This window comes from Coccidioides immitis (genome assembly GCF_000149335.2).
Source record: "Coccidioides immitis RS genomic scaffold supercont3.3, whole genome shotgun sequence".
NCBI classification, from domain to species: Eukaryota; Fungi; Ascomycota; class Eurotiomycetes; order Onygenales; family Onygenaceae; genus Coccidioides; species Coccidioides immitis.
In genome coordinates, this window is record NW_004504308.1 from 2,179,710 (window position 1) to 2,199,353 (window position 19,644).

Genomic DNA, 19,644 nt, shown 5'->3' on the forward strand with positions numbered 1-19,644 from the left:
TGTCAGCTCTTGCTGCTGTTTGCACGGACTCCCGGTTCCCCACACCGTGCAATCAGCCGGGAACAGCGTTCGGCGCCAGCCCACCATCACCCGCTCGTCCACTACAGACCTCGTGGATCACCTCCGAAGACTGCATGGGACTCGTCATGCGTAGGTAACATCGCTCAGCGAAGTCGGCTCTCGAACCCTCCATCATCAAATTACTCAATGTTGTCCATCTCAGGCCGGACTCGCGACCGCGCTGCTCCTATTTTAGAATAACCAACTTCCCGCCCCTATCCGACCCCGGCGTTAAGCCAAGATGACCGTCACGCACCCCATTCCGCCGGAATCACTTCCCTCCCTGCCACTCTTTCTTGAGGCCAGAAAGCAGGCGTGGAGTGACTGCAGTAAAGTTGCGATCATTGATCAATCCAAAAATGAGAGCTTTACATATGGCCAGTTGCTTGTCGACGTCTCTTGCTTGAAGCAACGGATCCTGGACACTCTATCATTAAAGGACCTAGATGAGAGACGAATCGCGTTCCTGATTCCATCTGGATATGACTATGTCGTATGTCAGTGGGCAGTATGGGCCGCTGGCGGCATCTGTGTCCCACTGTGTAGGTCCCTATCATGACCAGCTGCTCGAACCTTGGAAGTAATGAAATATCTAATTAAGATACATAGGCGTGACTCATCCTGTGAAGGAGCTACTCTACACAATTTCCGACTCTAACCCACGCTTGGTGATATTGCACGATTCCTTTGGCCATAGGAAAGATGCACTGGCAGAAAGCTGCTCAAATGTCACCTTTTTGGATCTGGCCCCATTGGCTTCGACCACGCCAGAGACCATAGTGCTTCCGCCATTCCATCCACCGTTTGACTTGTCCAGACGTGCGTTGATGATTTACACCTCCGGGACCACGGCGAACCCAAAAGGATGTATCACAACCCACAAAAATGTTATGTTCCAATCCAATTGTTTGATCGAGGCGTGGAAATATACTTCCTCGGACCACCTCATACATGTTCTTCCATTGCACCATATTCATGGCATTGTCAATGGCCTCGTCGCCATGTTACTCAGCGGCGCTACGGTGGAAATGTACCCTCGCTTCGACCCCGCAATTATTTGGGAAAGATGGTCTAGCAGGGGCTCTTCAACCATGTTCATGGCCGTTCCAACTGTTTATTCGAAGCTGGTGGATTATTTTGATGCACATATCAGGTCCACAGGTTTGGAAGCCACGGCTAGAGCAGGCGCAAATTCATTGCGCTTGGTGGTAAGCGGTTCTGCCGCCCTGCCAACCCCGATCAAAACCAAATTTTTCGAAATTACTGGCCAAACGTTGCTAGAACGGTATGGAATGACAGAAATTGGAATGGGGCTAAGCTGCGGTCTGGAAGTGGACAAGAGAATTGACGGAAGTGTTGGTTGGCCACTACCAGGTGTGGAAGTTCGGCTTACGACCCGAGATACTGGATGTATCATCCCATCGGAATCTGACGAAGACGGAATGATAGAAGTCAAGGGTGATAACGTGTTTTTAGAATATTGGGGGCGGCCTGATGCGACAAAGAAAGAGTTTACGTCCGATGGATGGTTCAAGACCGGCGATGTCGCAAAGAGAAATGAGAACGGTGCTTACTTCATTCAGGGACGCGAGTCCGTGGACATAATCAAGTCTGGAGGCTATAAAATCTCCGCTTTAGAAGTTGAAAGAAAAATGCTGGCCTTAGACGCCATACAGGAAGTTGCGGTTGTTGGGTTGCCCGACGAGGAATGGGGCCAACGTGTCGCTGCCATCGTAAAGCAGAGACAAGGGGTAAGCAGTGAAAAGATGTTCTATGGATCTGCTTCCTTGAAAATGTGCTGACATATTGATAGACACCACAGTTAGAAATACAGTCGCTCCGCGCCGAGCTGAAGAAAGAAATGGCCCACTATAAGGTGCCTACCGTTCTGACGGTCGTGGATGTCATCGAAAGGAACGCTATGGGCAAAGTGAATAAAAAGGATCTTGTTAGAAAATATTGGCCTTGCAATTGATTTACTGTCTCGATGACAGATATTGTACATACATACATAACATACATACAGACAGACATAGATATACCAAGCTTTTTTGTGACGTGTTTCTCATCTGTTAAGTTAGAGTATTGACTTCTGCAGCTCTTCAGGCTAAAGTTTTTGGGATCCATGAATATCAAGGAGTCAACTTTAAAGGCCTGAAGGCTACAAAAAAGGTAAAAAGGACAGAAAAATCTGGAAACTGCAATAAGCAGCGAAGTCACTGCTACTCCTCAGCATCGTCGCCGCCATCCCCCTCCGTCCTCGTCCTCTTCATCCGAGAATTCGGCTGGTGCTATTCACTTTCAAAAGTATCGTTCCGGCGACGAGGGAGCAGGCGGCCAATGGCCTACAGGTTGTTAGCATGGATACGCTGTAAGTGGTCGGACTAACTGGTGCAAGAGCATAGCAACTTCATTGCTTCCACCTTGTGTTTCTTCGGCAGTGAGCGAGATCCTGATGGAACAGAAATATGTGATTATGGTAGAAATATGCCCATTCATTTGTGCATGATATTTTTTGCCTGGAATGTCCTTACAAGAGGAGGCAGACTGCTGCATAGCAGCTATAGTGTTGTAAAGGGCTGGAGGAGTTGCTTCGCGCATCTTATTGTTCCTTTGGCAACAAGAACACAGCCCATGTTAAGTTTGTACAAACAAGCAAAAAGATTTCAGTTTCCCTCTTAACTAGTAACTAGCGGATAGATGGGGGGGGTTTAGTGTGGGTGATCACCCAGGTTGCTGCCTGGTTACTGCCAAGCCGCCAAATAACCTGTTTGGACCAGGGAGGGTGGGAGGTAGATTATATAATCAGTACAGAGTGATCAAGATCACTAATCTTTTCAGCTCCATCTCAATCCATTCTGTATCATACAGGAGCTTCTGCTTCTGATAAATCTATATTAATTAATATACTCTCTGCAACACTGAACAGCATGGTCAGTCTTGTTTCAGTCTCTACTTTAACTCTGGACAGCTGAGGAATGTACCGGAATTCACGTTTGACCTATGCACTACAATGTTGGATGAACCCCATTGAAGATGATTGGGGGATACGGGGTTAAAGAAAGAAGAAAAGTTGACGAATAAACAAATGCCAATTATTTATAAAAGTATCCAACCCAAAAGAATGGAGGTAATAGCATCTATCATACACATTCCAACACTGAAAGAAGGAGAACGTGACTACCAGAAGGAGCCAGCCTGGACAGATTGCTGGAAGGATCAAATCTGTGAAGAATCCATTATTGAGTCGGGTACCAGAATGCTCTGTTGTATCCAATCTTCCACAGCTTTCGATGCTTGGGCTGTATGGCTCCTTGGTGACTCATTCAGGGAAGGTGATTCATTATCAGATTCACCAAGATTAATCCACTCGTGGTTACTTATTCCTCGTTCCCGTGGAGGATATCCATCAGTTCGGAGCCAGCCAAAGATATTTAGTGTAGCATTTTCTGAAGCTGATTCTTCCTCGAGATTCAGAGCTTCATATCTGATGGGCGTATTTATTGCCGGGTGCCGTGCCGGTGAATGGGCAGATATAGTGGTTTTAACGCACAATGGATGTACTAGTTTGCCATTTCGACAAGCCCAATGCCAACCCGCATATTGAAGACCGTGACCAGTACACTGTGCATGTAGACGGACTTCAATTTCAGCATCTTCGAGTGCCGTGGTACCGAAAGGCATCCATGGAGACACCGGCCACCGACTGTGCCGTTCTGCTTGGGTCAGATAGAGAAGTCGGCACTCATCTGATCGTAAAAGCGCCCCATTATTCATTGGCGGTTGGGACACAGGTTCCTGTAAAAACGACTGTGTGACACCACACCAGGATGCAGCATGGAGTTCAATCGGTATAAGGCCAAATCGACCATCCTGGAGGACATTCTTGTGAGTACCCGCAATTATACCACCAAGCCAAAGGAAAGAAACTTGCGGGACTCGGTTCATCAGGATATGAGCAAGTAGATGGTCATCCTCCACAGAGTCAAGAACAGCGAACGTAGATTGCAGCCATGGGCTCACGGCATTGCAAGGTATTCCAGGTTCATAAAATACACTCGACAAAAGAGAGCATAGACCCCGTGTGTTGCAACTCAATGTCAATAGTTTGTCCAGCTCCGGCACTATCTGCTCCAATATAAAACCAAGTGGCTTCTGCTCGGTTGGCTCTGATACGGGTGGCTTTAGCCTTTGCCTCTTATGAGAATCGGGTTTCGGGAGTGATGTTGGGTTTTTCTTTGTATTCAACGAAGGAAGAAACAATGTTGAAGAGAGTGCTGCCAGGGTTTGGTCAACAATGTTGTGTAGATTGCAGTATTCTGCGAGAAAATGAAGGGCAGTGGTGAACGAAGGTGTGGTAGTTGATGTATGGCAGAGGTGTCTGCGGCAGGAAAGCGTAAATTTCACCCTTGTTTCCAAAGCAGTTGACCAAGGTGATCGGAATTTTGTTCGCTCCCATGTTAGGTATGCCTGCCATCCCTCACCAGGAGACAAAACAGCGGCCCACCATCTGGCTGCATCATCGTCGACATCTCCTACATCCACCATGACTTCGGTTCGTTCGTCTCGCTTGTTGTTGCCATATTCCGCGTGCTTCTCAGTATAAGTCAGCTCGGCTCCGGGCATGAGCTGGACCCAACGCGCTGAAAATATGTAGCTCCATGCCAATATTAGCACAGAAAGGTGATTATCTTCATGATTAAACCATTTCTGATAGGTCGGCTCCAGGCTTTCAGAGAGAGCAAGTTGTGTCGAGTGGTTGATAGAAACTGGTAGCTCAAGTCTTTTTTCCACAAGAGGTATCTTGCATTGCCCCCGCGAAGTTCCCCAAATCGACGTTCCGGTCGCGTAGAGACAGCTATACTCACGCTTCAGATCCAGATCATGGACCAAGGGAGGTAACTTTTGAACTGCGGCCTGCAGGTGGAAGCAAATTCGGGGCAGGCTGGATTGCTGTTTAGCGCGAGTGTAAAGCCTTGTCCAAATACAAAAGCCTTGTTCATACACGGTTCGGCTCTTTTCAGGACTTGGACGTACAGCATCTTCAGGCTTCATGGCGGATGGTATTGCAAAGGGATTGAGAGGTAGAAGCGTCGGCGTTTTTGAGATGAGGTGTATGAAAATAAATGGACTCCAGGGGCGGATTGAGTATTGAAGTTAAACTTGGCCTTTGGCATTGTCAGCTACTTAACAACCTTACCTGGATGCAGGAAACAACCTCATACTGTCGAGACTTAATTTTTGAAATATCTCCACAACCACCTAAGTATCTATTCAGCTCACACAGTGGCTCAATCTGCTTGCCAGAGCTCTAGGTATTGCCCAATATCAAGAAAAGCATGGCAAGCAGCCAAACCACCCCTCAGGTGGGCCTCCAGCCCCAAAACATCTATAATCATGCAACCCAAATATGAGCAGATATCAAAGCTATCAAGAAATTCTGATTAAATGTGCTAGACAAGAACAGAAACTTATTATAAAGCACAATAAAAGCCCTGCTAGATAGTGTAGAGCTGTATATAGAGAAGATCAAGAATATATCATCTACAAGAGAGCTAGCAGCCAAGATCAATATAATGAGAAAGACACAGGAGAAGATGAGAGAATATAATCCAGATCAAGAATCTTCTATCAGCCCTGAATAGCAAGATATCAACATGGACATATGCACAAGTAGTTAAGAATTCCCAGACAACAATTCCCACCCCCAGACTATCACATTGCCACAAGAATATTTGTTTTTCTTCGAAATTGATATTATATACTATCTGTTATTTGGCTTTTGTGGAGAAAGAACATCTCACATTGCCTTGAAATACTTCCTTTCCTATTTTTCATCTTCTACAATGTATACTAAGTAAATCCAAACAGAAAAGCTGCTAGGTAGTCTTCATAGTCACTGACTGCATAAGACTATAATGAATAATAATAATAATAATAAAGTGAGGATCATATATATGGATCAGCATGACAATGAATCTATAGAGAGAAATGTATGTAGAAAAGAGTACACAAGATAAAAGCTCTGTATTCTGACAACTATATACAACTTGTAAACAAGATTGCTACTGACTTCCAGCAAGAGATTCACAGTGGTGGTCTTTTATGTGTGCTTATGAGCATGTGACTTAATGTCTCACAAGAACACATGCAACTCCCAACAGCTCACAAGCTGAGGCTCTCAGCTCTTGTGGGTGTTGTTCATCCATGTAAGGTTTGCAGGCAAATCCTTACAGGCAGCCTTTTATGTGTGCTTGCAAGCATGCGACTTAGTGTCTCACAAGAACACATGCAACTCTCAACAGCTTGTGAGCCAAGGCTCTCAGCCCTTGTGGATGTTGTTCATCTGTGTAAGGGGTTCGCGGGCGAATCCTTACACCTTCAGCTATTATATTGTCTCTTCAGAAGTCTTCTCATCAGTTGAAGTCTCTGATTTAAGAACAGAGTATAAAACCAGTGCAGAAGAATCATCAGAGCAAGCTTATTTAGACTGCTTAATTATATTTTTAAGCAAATCAGCTTCACTGTCCCCAGTTGAAGACAGATCTGATACAGATATGTTCAGCTGGGACTGAATAAAGAGAGAAGATATAATTAGAGTAAGAGAGAGAAGAAAAGAAGCAGATAATTATATTAGCATAAGTTGAATGTATGATCTCCAATCAGTTCAATCTATCTTGACAGAGTAGAATATATACTCCACAAGCTTCTTTTGTTCAGTCTGAATAGCTACAAGCTTTTCTAATACTGCGTCAAAGGAGTGATATTCTTCGCGGAGACGGAGAAGCTTGTGAACGACATCAACAGCAGACTACGGCTCCTCTTCATCCAAACGATCGGTGAACATAGAGTAAATACATACAGAGCAAGGGAAGACGTCCTCCTCCTTGCTCGAGACGGGGTCTTTGGTCGCAGACATGGTAAAAACGAGGGTAAAGTGGCAGTACTGACTTCAGCATTAAAGTAGAAAAGAGAGAGAGATTTGTTAGTTTGGACTAACATAGATATTATTTTGATAAATAATTTATTGAGATCAGCAGTCTATTTCATCATGCTGGCCTTCAATTCTTCTTAGAGAGTCACATTTTTGAGTCTGAGAAGATCTTTATAGTTAGATAGTAATGCTGTTACTTTCTTCTACAGCTCTGATAGAACAGAAGTACAAGCCTTTTTATCTTCTGTATAATTAGTGCAGATCTTTGCAATTTCTTGCTTGCAGGAGCAAGGCTTGTCAATGTGTGCTGTATACATGAACATCAGACAGCAACTGCAGACGGTATTGCCCATAGTGGGCTCTTCTTTCAGGGCTGAGGGCTTTCGCCCTGGCTTCTTCTTCTCAGACACCAGGGAGAAAGAGTGCTCATCCTGAGCAGCCGATTTTTGTGTTCGAGGGGCCATTTTTTGCTATTTCAAGAGGACGGGCGTCCTCTTATAATCAACTGACTTGGTAGAATCGCACTTGAGTTTCTCTTAGCTTTCAAAGTGTTATTATAAATTATGCATAGTGCGCCCCTTTTTGTCTGTTTCTGACACAATGAGCGATCAGGTAAATATTTATCAGCAACTGCCGGTCGGGCAAAGTCGGCGATTTGGGCCTTGACTTCGGCCGGAAGGCTCTGCTTAATGGAGCAAAAATATCCTATAAATTTTGAGGATATTGAGACATCTAAAATCTCAGCGAAGTTTTTGTGTTATTATATTCGCCATAGGAACTGGGTTCGATAGTTACCCTTCTTGCGAAATATATATGGTAAGTAGCTAGGAGTGACGTAAACAGAACTCGATTTGAATGGTAAAATCCTGTGTCACAGTACCAGCAGTGATATTGGGATAGATTCAAGAGCAGAAATTTCAATCAATAGATTGTATAACAGGGCCGCAGAGTCAATCCCAGTTGCATTAAAATGAGAGCTTCCCCGGGCTGTCCAACCTTTTTAGGCATCGTGGGGAAGGTCCTGGTTCCTTGGGCGACGAATCTCTTTGACTTGATCCATGATAGTCCCGTCTTTGCCGGGATTGATCCTGACTATGCCAGATGATAAAGTCTTGCTCAGGCTGTGGGTTTGCTGTTGCATTATAATCTCAGTCGTTGACCCGAGCGAGACTCTGGCCTGGAAGCGCTTGAGCACAACATCTTAGATCTTCCTTCCCGGGCTGGATGGAAGAGAACGGGTGTCAATTGTAGCATGTGAAGGTTTCATAAATTAGGACCCGTAAGATGTAAATTGGAGGATGTAGTGAGCTCGAATGTCCAGCAGTCTGTTATTCTTTTCTTTAAGGTTGATGATATGTGGTAATAGCGGCCTTGAATTCTAATATTTGCGTAACATGCGGAAGAACGTTGAGACGAACGAAGCGCCTCCACGACACTACGAAAACCAGAAGAAACGGCATCAGTCAGACCATCAATGGAAGAAGCAACGTTGGCCTACGCAAAAATTAGCCTAGGACAAGCAGAAATGATAGACCAAACATACGAAACCAGTTTCGGCTGTCCCACGAAGTTCTTTTGTACCACTGGTTAGGCGCGTGGCTAGCTGATCAATCGATACCTGCACGTTTCCGACCTCAACCTGGATTTGAGACATTCCGGCACGAAGAGGAGTAAGGAGACGTAGAGGTTCTTGAACATCGGCATCAGAAGAAACATGGACGACGTCATCAGCTAATGGTGTCGAATGACGACGACGTTTTTTTGAAAGACCCGCAACGGGAGACGAAGCACGACGACGTGAGGAGCCCGTCTTCCTAGCAGATCCCTTTTGACGCTTTGATGCGCCAGAGTCCAGACCGCGATAATCACGCACCAAACCGCACATCTCTCTTGCGAGAGTCGCTCGTTGAGAATCGGTGGGATCAAGATCTAGATAAACCTCGCGAAGGCGTAACAATTTGCGGACGAGGCTATTCGCGGATTCATGGACCTATACCCACGTTAGAATAGCAAAGGAAACGAGTCGAAAACCTCGTACATCGCGACATTTACGGGTAGTACGCTCTAGGCAGTGTTCACAGGAATTCTTTTCTTCGTTCCACACACAAGGCAATTTCTCTCCAAGGCGATCCGTAAACATGGAGTACACACAAACGGAACAGGGGAAAACATCTTCGCCTTCGTTCGTAACGGGGACCTGAGTCGACGACATGATTGGAAATCGTAAAGCAGGACGAGGCTGTCAACATAACGATAGAAGTGGGCCACTAAATCAGTAACCACATCAGTGACTATCATAAGGGCATTCATTAGCTCCACCTAGAAAGTAATCCCACAGCACTTTGGCGCTGCAATAAAGCCCCTGAACGCACCTAAGAGATTCGGAGGTGTGTTTCATTGCCTAGCATAATATATGGCCAATAGTTTGAAGGAAGGTTCCAATTCCAGCAAATCTTTTTTTTCTTTTTTTTTTTTTTTTTTTTAAGAGAGAGATGTATATATATAAGAAACCTGATGAGGAGAGAATGAGGAGAGAAGAGAATCTCAAGCTGATTTCCTCAGTTTATATATTGAGGTCCGAGGAGCCTCACGTGAGAACCAACTTGCGCTAACTAGAAATTCTGTGAGTAATTCACAGATATCTCGGCAGCTATAGCAGATGGGCGTTGCGCCATCTGCGGTACATCCCTTGAGTGATGCGAATGTAACAAGAGAGTGCCAGCAGAGTGCCAGGAGAGTGACGGGAGAGTGACGGGAAATGCATCGAAGAAGAATAACAAAACTGTAACTGATAAAATCCCTGTGAATAAATATGAATAATGCCCAGAGGTTTCTATCATGATCTCTGAGACACATCTTCACCTTTGCTCGAATTTTCTATTGTTGTGAAAGTGAAAAGCTACGCGGCGATCTCCCTGGCACAGGAGCTCGGCATGTTTGCACTATTTGCATGCCTTGTCATCCCGCAAACTCGCCGAACGGTGCCATCTCTCCGCGATAGTTTAGCGTCAGCGGGAGTGGAGTTTATCGCAAAGATGAATGTACCTAGGCAAAGGCGCCTGGTTGCCTTCCTCCTATCCGACCCCTAGGTATGCGTACCCCATCCTTCCCCCCACGCTTTAAAGGCATTCTGGGCAAGGATTTTGGGAAGTGCTTGGGTCCTACGCAGTCGGTATCGCGAACAGTAGCAGCTGCCTCCTTCACATTTCGGCGAGGATATAATCAGCTCGGCACAGGCACGGCGGTTGTTCCGAACAGACGGGCACGGGTTGAAATGTCAGACTCCAAGGCGGCGTTGCGCCTGAGGGCCATCCAGGGCCATATGCAGAATAAGGCGATATCATCCGCGGCTTCCTCGTCCTCCTCCGCATCCTCTTCGTCCTCTTCTCCCGCTCCGCAGCCTACTTCGCAGCAGCGGAGCCTTGATTTTTCGGCGCTCGCAAGTCTTATGCCCAAAGAGGCCAATAACACCACGGCGACCTCGTTATGGTACGTCGTTGCGACGGCTGCACTTCTCTCGTTCCACCAAGAGCCCGCAGTGGGAGAGCTATGGAAATACATCAACGGCCTGAACAACTGCGACCAAACCACAAGAGTTACAATTGCCCGGAGGATCCGAGAATGCTGCTTAAAAGCCAGCGTTCTCGTTGGCTTTCCTCGGGTGAGTCACCAAACACTCTTCCCCTATTCTACCCGTAGTTATCCTCTCCATGACAGTCCGCTTCTAACGATGCGCCCAGGGAATAAACTCTCTTTCCTCCCTCCAGTCCTCCATCGAAAGCAATTCTCCAGACCTCCTCCCCGTTCTATCAAAAGATACATCCATGCGCGCCCCGGTTCCTCTTGAAGAAAAACTCAAGCGTGGAAAGCACTTCTTCTCCCAAATCTACTCCAACCATACCGACCGTATCCTGGCGAACATGGGCAAAAGCTCGGGCGGAGACCTGAGTGACTTTGCTATCAGGAGTGTGTACGGTGAACTCATGGGTGAAATGAGGATTCTTAATCCCATGGAAACGGTCATGATGGAGTTTGTGTGCTGTTTGGCGGATGATGTTGCTCCGCAGGCTAAAGGGTGAGTGATATATTCCCTGCATCAGCGCGGCGTACTGTCTGCTTTGCTCTAATTCTCTTTCTCTGTAGGCACTTTTTTGGATGTAGGAACCTGGGAGCTACAGGCCAACAGGTGCTGGGCGCTGTGGAGCTTGTGAGAGAAATCGCGAGACAGCTGGGCCTTGACAGGCCTGGAAACGGTGATCATTTTGGATTCCTGGCCAAGGCAGAGACTTGGTAGAGCTTGGAAGTGCGATAGATTCCTTTTTGATACATACGCAACACCTGTACAAGGTAGATGCCCTTGTATTCTGTGGAACAATCTGAGTGTTCCGGTATATATTATATAGATAACTACACATGATCAGAAGGACATAAATCTGGTGCTTCCCGGGGTAGAAAAACACACACACACATCAGGTTGGAACGATAACTATGCTCCTTACTCATGAAAATCCATGTTGTTGGCCTTCAAATGTCACCATTGTGCTCCTCACAATTGGAATCTACTCTAGATACCATATTACGTGACATTATTTCGCTCAGTGGCCGTATTTCAAGCCACGTCAGGTGGCTTAACAACCCGCTGCAGTGTGTGGGGTTTTCAATTGTGTTCCGCGATACAGAAATCAAATGACACACGGCTTCACTGCAGTGCAGCATTGCCTCAGGATTCTAGAAGCCAACGCGGCTTCTTGCTTGAAGCCTTGAAGTTCTTGGTCGGCGGGTCGGGCGGAACGGTGGCTTACGTATTTGGTACAACACACATGTACAGAGAGTTGTCCAAGTGTGAAGTACAAACATGGAGACAGACTAATTTCGAGTGACTCGAAGGTGATTCTGCGTGATCAGCCTCCTGGAACTACCTCCACCTTAACAAGAGGATCACCCTAGCTTGTCAAAAATTCAACAAATCAACGCAAGAGCCAGCCGCAATGACATCGGGCAGGGACTATTTTTGGGTTACAGCCCGGATCGTATGGCGACACAACTTTTGATCGGTACTACGGATATGCGGGATTAGATCTCTCTCCCAGTTTTCACAGAACCTTTGCGATCAAATCGGCCAATCCCCAGTTGGATCTCTGAGGATCTCAAACGACTGCGGTTTGGGAATGTGTCTCATTGGAGTTTGGGGAGTAGGAAACCTTCCTGAACATGGGTTTATGCACTTAGAGAATACCGGTATAAATAAGACGTGTACCCGCCCGGGCAACGTCAGCTGGAGCGGAAATGCCCGAGCTTGCGGACGCGTCCGGGAGATATGTATCTGCCTGGAGGGCTATTTTGCCCGGAAAGAGCATTTGAATGAAATCACCCTGAAGCTCTCGATCAGACAGCCTGAGAATCCAGTTTTCGACACAAACAGAACAATGCAGCTGATTGCGAAAGTCATCTGGCTTGCGTTTCGGATGTTGGGAGGCTGGACATCACACACACGGAGATCCTAGCGGATAATGGCAGCCGGAAAGCCACAGTCATGAACCGGCCCAACGGCTTTGGAGGTGACGGCGTAGAATGCTTTTCGAGAAGGTTGCACACGGAGCGGCACCACCAATAACTTGTGTATGCCAATGCCCAGCAACAACAGAGTCCAAGAGGATGCGGGACAGGTCCAAGTTGAAAAGAGTCATGTCGACGGTCAGGGAATAGCACGGGAACGCGAGCACTCTTGATTGTTCGCGACGAACGTCAAACGATCCTCACCTGGCTGAGGGACAGACAAGGGGGGAAAGCGAGCTGAAGTTGCTGGTGAAACGCAATTCAAGACCTTCTGGTGCAGATCAACGCGTCCATGGGCGGGATGTCTTGCCAGCTGGCATTGCGAAAACCCTCGACAAGAGAAAGGAAGGGTGGAGGACAATGCCAGCTTTCGTGCGTAATATGTGGGTTGTATGGATGGGCGGGCCTTGGGGGACGCCGGGCTTGTCACGCTACGAATCTCTGGAGAGGTTTTGCCCAGCGAAGACTCATACTATTTGTTTTCTTTTTCTGGCTGTCGTCGGCTTCGGGTTGTTCGACCGCAGCGAGCAAACGACGCTCTCGCAGGCCCGCCCGTGGCTAGTTGAGGCAATTCGAGGCAGCGGCTACGCCTCCCGTTTTGCTACTTCCTGCAGCAACGCGGGCGGCGGGCGGCGGCCAGCGGATCAACTGATCTTCCAGTACCAAGAGTCTCGGCGAGCAGACAAGCAAATCCCAAGTCCCTCTCCCGGGCTTGGCGCTCACCACTCGCTCGACTCCTTTGCCACACGTGCGAGGCCCCTGGAGTCTGATTGGTTCCGCCGCAAGCTCATACACTTCCCGTCGGCTCCTGTCTTGCACCGGTCTTAGCCCTGTCCTGGTACGGTCCGTTACACGGCAGCTTCAATGGCGGTACCACCACACTGTGGCGGTATCGAATCGAAGATACACTGCAAATACTGTCCTGTTACCGGGTTCCACCCCAAGCTGGTGGAGGAAAAAAAAAAATGGCAATGCACGCGGATGGTCGACTCTTTGCCCATGATTGCTGGAACGTCCGTCGGGGAGGGGCGGATACATAGAGCGAGATGGAGGAGCACAGGCAGAGCCATTTCTCGCTCCTCTTTAATTCTCCCAATCCCCCCTCCTCCATTTCTCTCTCTCTCTCTCTCTTTTTTTTTTTTTTTTTCCTGTCTGCGTCAACTTCAATCCTTTTCGTTCCGCACTTCTTTGAGAGACTGGCTCGTGGAGAGTTAAGAGCCAAGAGGACTGTTCTTGGGTAGTGGATCTGTACTCCTGCAAAGTGAGTATCATGCCGTTGTTCTTGCGTGCATGGTCAAGATTGCTTGGTCAGGTTAAGCTTCGCCATGATTCTTGTCAGGATCGTCCGCTGGAGCCAGTGAGAGTGGCGCCTGGAAGAACGTGGTTGAAGAGCTGCCCGCTGCGCTTGGGGTTGATGGGCCGGGCCGTTGCTAGGCATCTGCTTGGCTTCTTGGGCTGAGCATTGGCGTTTCCGCTGGCTTCTTGCATCGTGCATCTTCCACCCAGCTTCCTTTGTCCCCCCAGCGCTTGCCATTGGCCCGTTTCCCCCTTTCTGGAGGGGCTGCATGCTGATCTGAAGCAGGTCAGCTAGGAAAACCCCAGGCCATCGTCCGGGCCACCACGCGACAGGACCCATTCCTGCGGGCCATCTCGTTTCTCGGCGGATTTTCAAAGCAGCAAGCTTGTCAGAGCTTCCCCTGAAATACCAACAAATGACGGACTTTGGCCCCCGAGCCCCGCACGGGCCTGACATGACGGGCACGCACGAACCCCTGCAGGAAATGAACTTGAATGAGAAGGAGGCATTCGACCGCCTGATTCGCCCAGATGACTGCTACACATCCGACGGCGTCTATTGGGCGGATCTACCGCTGCTCAAAAGGATAGGGTTTGTCAGTTCTTACGACCTGAAAGAGGCTGGAAGAGAGTTCTGCGGCTTCTTGAAGATGTTCAAGAACGACCCCTTGTCACCGGTGTCCTACTATTTTCGTAATATGGTCCTGCCTGGTGCTGGGCTTGGTTTGGAAGGGTAAGCACTCCGTACATACACACATACATACAGATTTTCTTGGCTAGGCCCTCCTTTTGGATGATCTGCATCGAAGCTACGGCGCGCTAAGATATGCTTTAGTTATGTCCTCTTTTCTATTGGCAATATCAAGCCGCTGTTTGAGAAATCGTTTCCCGAGTGCTGGAAGACCAAAGAAATCTGCAATCCGACTTGGATTGCCGCCGTCGAATACCTTGAAATTTGTGGCATCATTGTCGGCCAAATACTCGTTGGGATCCTTGGTGACTGGTACGCAAATGTTCCCCTTTCGTACCTCCAATCCTCAAATTGACGATGTCTTCCAGGATCGGGCGACGATGGGGTCTGATTCAAGATGCTGTCATCATGCTTCTGGGTCTTGTCATGCTGACTGCAGCTTGGGGGGTTACTCAGAATGGATGGGTGATATGCTACGTTTGGTCCTTGTTTTTCTACGGCATCGGAGTTGGAGGTGAATACCCCATGACGGCTACAAGTGGCATGGAAAATGCTGTCGGTTCCGGTAAGGTTTCGACAAAGGAAGACCGATTGCACCGTGGCCGGAAAGTCACAAGTGCATTTCTCATGCAGGGCTGGGGCCAGTTTTTCAATCAAGCCCTTTTGATCATTCTTCTTCTCATCTTTCATCATGGAAGCGGAAATGCCCCTTATTCAGCAGTTTCAGCGCAGTGGACGTACCGTGTCTCGTTCGCTATTCCCGCTGTGGGCACCCTATGGCTGGTGTATTACCGCTTTTACAAGATGAAAGCCGCCAGCAAGCAGTTGGCTATTGCGAAAGCGAAATCTCGCGTTACCGGCTACGACACCAAGTCGCTTCGACTTACCTTCAAGTACTTTGGCTTCCGTCTCTTAGCTACAGCCGGAACGTGGTTTGCCAACGATGTGTTCTTCTACGGGAACAAGCTGTTCCAGAACGAGTTTATTTCTGTTATCAGCCCAGAGACTACGTCCATTATGCCGGGGTGGCTTTATAACCTGCTCAACGTTGGCGTTTCCCTCGTCGGTTACTACTTGGCCTGTAAGTGCCCGTCTTTTGATGATATCTCAAGATACACACTCTTAAACACAGACAACACGGTTGAAAAAGATTCTCTAACTCTCTCGCGCAGCATTTCTCATTGACAGCAAACTCTACGGTCGCAAGTGGATGCAGATCATCGGCTTCTTAATGGATTTCATTTTCTTCATCATTCCGGCGTATCACTTCGAATACTACACCTCACCCGAACACATCCACGCTTTCCAAGCGATGTACTTCCTCAGCAGCTTTTTCAACCAATTCGGCCCGAACTCAGTCACTTTCTTGGTCGCTGCCGAGGTCTTTCCTACCCCGATCCGCGCGTCAGCCCACGGTTTTGCGGCTGCCATTGGTAAACTTGGTGCATTGGTGGCAGCGGTGATGTACAATTACATCTCCACCACACAAAAATTCCACGTTGTACCATGGTTTGGCTTGGCCGGCATGGTTCTCACTTTCCTGTTTCTCCCTGACACAACCGGTCTTGATTTGAAAGAACAAGAGCGACGTTGGTTTTATATCCGCAATGGGCGTGAGCATGAGTATCATGGTCCTGCCGTGCACCCATCGCATCTATCTCTGTGGGAGCGGTTCCGTGGCGTTGGCAAATATTATGATGCCGATCTTGATTACAAGCAAAAAGTCAAGGAGTTACGAGAGGAGTGGCTTGCCTCCGTGGCTCGCCATACCGATGAAAAGCCTCGCCCGTACGATGACGGAGACCTTAGTGAAGGTCTATTACAGGAGAGTGTGCAGCGATACTTTGAGCGTACTAGCCCTATGATCTTTGCCAAGGAGCAATTTACCAGTGACTTTAACAAGGAAGGCTTGGAAAACTTGCCGCCTCCGCAAGCCGGGAGCTCGGAGGACATTTCAGATTGATTCTTTGTGCGTTTATTAGCGGGCGTTTGGCATTGACTTTTTTGATATGTTCCTTTATCGTTTCTAATGGGCTTCTTTTTGCCCGTCAGCATCTAAGCGTTAACACAGAGGTCGATAGACCGTTGATATATCCAAAAGTTACTCTGCGTGGCAGGATATGATGATACCGATACACAAGTTCAATAAAGAATAACGTTGACGAATATCCATCATGCATCTCATAGTTTAGACCACGGGATGAAAGTCCCTACTCAGGTAGATCTGCTGGACTTGGATTGACTCCACGATCAACCGTGGTATAGAAACTGCTGCGTCTCCAGGTTTATTGATAGTAGATTCCAGGCCGTCCTTAATCTAATTCAAACAAACCAATGCGAGAATGGGCATAAAGACATGGTCATAGGAACTGCAAAAAGATCCCGTGGGGCATAAAGCTCGGATTCTTCGGCAATGACCATGGTGGATTTCACGTTGAATCCCCGGTTGATATAACTAGGAACGGGAGACGGCGGATTCCCATGAACTTGGACCGCCGAGTTAGATGGGGGAAACATTTGGAGGAGGTGGCAGGCTCTGGCGCTGCTTTCTCCGTGCCGACTTTGCCGCACAATTCGCCTTCTTATACTAGGGTGTTTTTTTTTTTTTTTTTTAATGATTAATGGGGATAACAGAAATAGAAGGGCTGGGAAATTTTAAGATCTTATAAGGATAAGCCGTAGGTTATCATTATGAGCTCATTGAAGCGGGCTGCATTTTCTTTTGGTGGTGTGCACCGAGTGTCATAGTGGACAGTTTGTTAGACCTAGTTAACTAACTATGACACACGTGGAAAAAGCTAGGCAAGAGGTTGGTGGATTGGCGACTCGTGCACGTCAGTAGAGCGAGAAGATGCTCTCTTCTGGCCCGGTTGATAACTTGATAGTGGATTGAGCGCAACTTTTTGACAGTTAGGCCTATCTCAAGAGCTTCACTACCAGCTCGCGCGTTGATGAGGTGAAAGCGGACCAATGAAATCCCAAGCCTCACCCGTTTCAAGATTTCCGTTGCCAAGGTTGGCCTCGTGGCGCAAGGTCAATTTTGACGTTAAAACGGGGCGGCGGTATCGATTCTTCATAAGGTTGGGAGCAGCTTTATTCCCATCTTCGACAGCTTGGCCCTCGGCGGAGCTCACTTAAACTCCCGAGAAATCTTCCCTAAGCCGGCTTTCGATATCGCATGTTCGCCTTCCGCGACAAGATGAACCGGGCAGTGGAAAACCTACGTAGACACCTTCAGGATTTTCGCTCAACCTTTCTATCAGCGGCGGTTCTCTATGCCATTGCGTCAGCGATGTTGTTTTGGACCCTTGAAGAAGGGCATTGGGGACGATGTCCCTTGAATAAATGCCTAGCTGTCTCTTGATATACCAGAATCACCCCAAATTTTCCAGCTTGCATCGTCACAACGGCATTGCAAGCAGTCGGGATGTTCTACGATCCATTCCTCCTGGGGCTTGTTGCCCCCTTATTATTCTTTGCCGCAAATGCTCAGCCGGCGAACATAACCTATGCGGGTGGTATAGTGGTTCCCGCCACTCCGCCTGTGGTGACCGGCCCCAGCTTTTCACGGGCTACGGGGTCGTTCACCGGCGTCCCTACCGTTACGGGTGCTCTGTCGGGCTCTGTGCGAGCGCCGGCTATTACACCAAGGCCACCGCCTCCTGAAGCGACGAGATATCCCAGTGACGGCAAGCTCAACGACACACAACCTGCGCCGTTCCTCCCTGGAGGCGGATTGGGCACCAATGGCACGATGCCGATCTATAACGTGCGGAGCGACTATGATTACCAGTCTGTTGTGAGTGCTATCACTGCTACTGCTTGATCCCGGCTCCTCTGTATTGGATAGCGGCTAAAGATGTGACCACCCCCCTTACAGGCACTTCTCCTCTACTGCGATTGGTTTCAGCTTGATATGTTCGATACGGGCCTCTCCCAGTTTTCCACCCGGGATTTCATTGAGGCGGGTCTAACTGCTAGAGACCGAAACCTGGTCCGATTCCTGCGAGGTGAGGTGCTGGGTCATATTACGCTGTTGAGTAACATCCTCGGCCATACAGCTCCTACGAGATGCAGCTATCGCTACCCTTTCACAACTTTGTTTGAATTCGTCGATTTTGCCCAGAAAGTCAGCAAAATTATAGAATCTCAAGCTTATGGCTTTATACCACATCTGGATGCGCGAGAAACCGCTCAGCTGCTTCTCCAGGCGATTTCGGTTACTGGTCGCCAGCAGCTCATCCTCCGTCAATTTGAAGGCTTGTTCCCTGTGCCTGTCTGGTTCCAAAGTAGCATCCCACAATCCTGGGCCTGGACATTGATCGCCCCGCATATCCACTTTTGCCCCTGGAGGAACCCTCGGCTTGTGTGGCAGAACTATCCAGCCCTCAGCATCATTAGCCAGCCAAATCCACTCGCAGCCAATGCAACCGCGCTGAATAACACGGCTCTCGGGCCCGGAATCAACGCGGCAAATATGTCTGCAATCGACCCGGAGGATCTCTGCTCGAACTCGACATGTGCACCGTCGATCTCAGGAAACCGGACCCGCCCGCTCACAGAACCAGGACAACCCGTGGCAATCTCCTGGGAGCAGCCGGGCATGCACGTCGGTCCCAACAACAGCTACGTTACCACATCCACGGCCGGTGAACCTGCATTCTTGGCGTGGGTGACGCAGTTGAATATCACATACTCGCCGTTGACGCGTATCAACCGCTCGATTCCAATGACGGCGGAGACAACGCAGCCGGAATTTGATACGTATGCTGGGGACCCTGCAATTAACGGGACAATATTTGTGGCCGTTACGGATCTGGACTTGTTTGTTACGCCGTTCAACTTGAGTTTGCTGAATCCGCATATTGTTGCTGGGCCAGCGGTGTATCAGGCTGGTTGAGCCGCTGAGACATTCTTTTTTTTGATGTGGGATACACTTTGACCAGATTAATATGTTTGTCTTTGTGCTTTGAGCGTACCTTTGGAACAGGATGTAATGAAGCAGAGGAACCTTTTGGACTCGGGGAGGCACCGTAAAGGAGCCTCGTGCAAGTAAGGAATTTTTCAATTGGATGTCAGTTTTAACCCATATTTGCTCTCGACATGT

At 48.2% G+C, this 19,644-nt stretch overlaps 7 protein-coding genes across 7 annotated transcripts; 5 read left to right on the top strand and 2 right to left on the bottom strand.

Annotated features, from left to right (window-relative positions):
* Positions 1 to 104: 104 nt before the first annotated feature.
* Positions 105 to 2,035, top strand: CIMG_08133 (peroxisomal AMP binding enzyme; the record flags this gene model as incomplete). The annotated part of the gene is made up of 3 exons (XM_001240969.2): positions 105 to 602; positions 670 to 1,811; positions 1,874 to 2,035. The coding sequence occupies exons 1-3, from the start codon at positions 302 to 304 to the stop codon at positions 2,033 to 2,035; spliced, it is 1,605 nt and encodes a 534-aa protein (XP_001240970.1). The 5' UTR covers positions 105 to 301.
* A 1,098-nt stretch (positions 2,036 to 3,133) lies between these two features.
* Positions 3,134 to 5,115, bottom strand: CIMG_08132 (uncharacterized protein; the record flags this gene model as incomplete). The annotated part of the gene is made up of 1 exon (XM_001240968.2): positions 3,134 to 5,115. The coding sequence occupies one exon, from the start codon at positions 5,113 to 5,115 to the stop codon at positions 3,280 to 3,282; it is 1,836 nt and encodes a 611-aa protein (XP_001240969.2). The 3' UTR covers positions 3,134 to 3,279.
* A 2,606-nt stretch (positions 5,116 to 7,721) lies between these two features.
* CIMG_08130 (uncharacterized protein) lies at positions 7,722 to 9,846 on the bottom strand. The gene is made up of 4 exons (XM_001240966.2): positions 9,367 to 9,846; positions 9,033 to 9,285; positions 8,538 to 8,984; positions 7,722 to 8,488 (listed from the first exon to the last, which is right to left on the bottom strand). Exons 2-4 carry the CDS (start codon positions 9,204 to 9,206, stop codon positions 8,258 to 8,260), a joined length of 852 nt encoding a protein of 283 aa, XP_001240967.2. The 5' UTR covers positions 9,207 to 9,285; positions 9,367 to 9,846; the 3' UTR covers positions 7,722 to 8,257.
* Positions 9,847 to 10,061: 215 nt separating this feature from the next.
* On the top strand, positions 10,062 to 11,448 carry CIMG_08129 (uncharacterized protein). Its single transcript, XM_001240965.2, has 3 exons — positions 10,062 to 10,655; positions 10,735 to 11,069; positions 11,138 to 11,448. The coding sequence occupies exons 1-3, from the start codon at positions 10,086 to 10,088 to the stop codon at positions 11,286 to 11,288; spliced, it is 1,056 nt and encodes a 351-aa protein (XP_001240966.2). The 5' UTR covers positions 10,062 to 10,085; the 3' UTR covers positions 11,289 to 11,448.
* A 578-nt stretch (positions 11,449 to 12,026) lies between these two features.
* On the top strand, positions 12,027 to 13,378 carry CIMG_13264 (uncharacterized protein; the record flags this gene model as incomplete). Its single annotated transcript, XM_001240964.2, has 4 exons — positions 12,027 to 12,048; positions 12,125 to 12,461; positions 12,565 to 12,613; positions 12,701 to 13,378. The coding sequence occupies 4 exons, from the start codon at positions 12,027 to 12,029 to the stop codon at positions 13,376 to 13,378; spliced, it is 1,086 nt and encodes a 361-aa protein (XP_001240965.2).
* Positions 13,379 to 13,724: 346 nt separating this feature from the next.
* On the top strand, positions 13,725 to 16,709 carry CIMG_08126 (MFS phosphate transporter). The gene is made up of 5 exons (XM_001240962.2): positions 13,725 to 13,811; positions 14,133 to 14,579; positions 14,682 to 14,849; positions 14,906 to 15,618; positions 15,710 to 16,709. The coding sequence occupies exons 2-5, from the start codon at positions 14,263 to 14,265 to the stop codon at positions 16,498 to 16,500; spliced, it is 1,989 nt and encodes a 662-aa protein (XP_001240963.1). The 5' UTR covers positions 13,725 to 13,811; positions 14,133 to 14,262; the 3' UTR covers positions 16,501 to 16,709.
* Positions 16,710 to 17,964: 1,255 nt separating this feature from the next.
* On the top strand, positions 17,965 to 19,437 carry CIMG_08125 (uncharacterized protein; the record flags this gene model as incomplete). Its single annotated transcript, XM_001240961.1, has 2 exons — positions 17,965 to 18,336; positions 18,418 to 19,437. The coding sequence occupies 2 exons, from the start codon at positions 17,965 to 17,967 to the stop codon at positions 19,435 to 19,437; spliced, it is 1,392 nt and encodes a 463-aa protein (XP_001240962.1).
* Between the last annotated feature and the right edge of the window lie 207 nt (positions 19,438 to 19,644).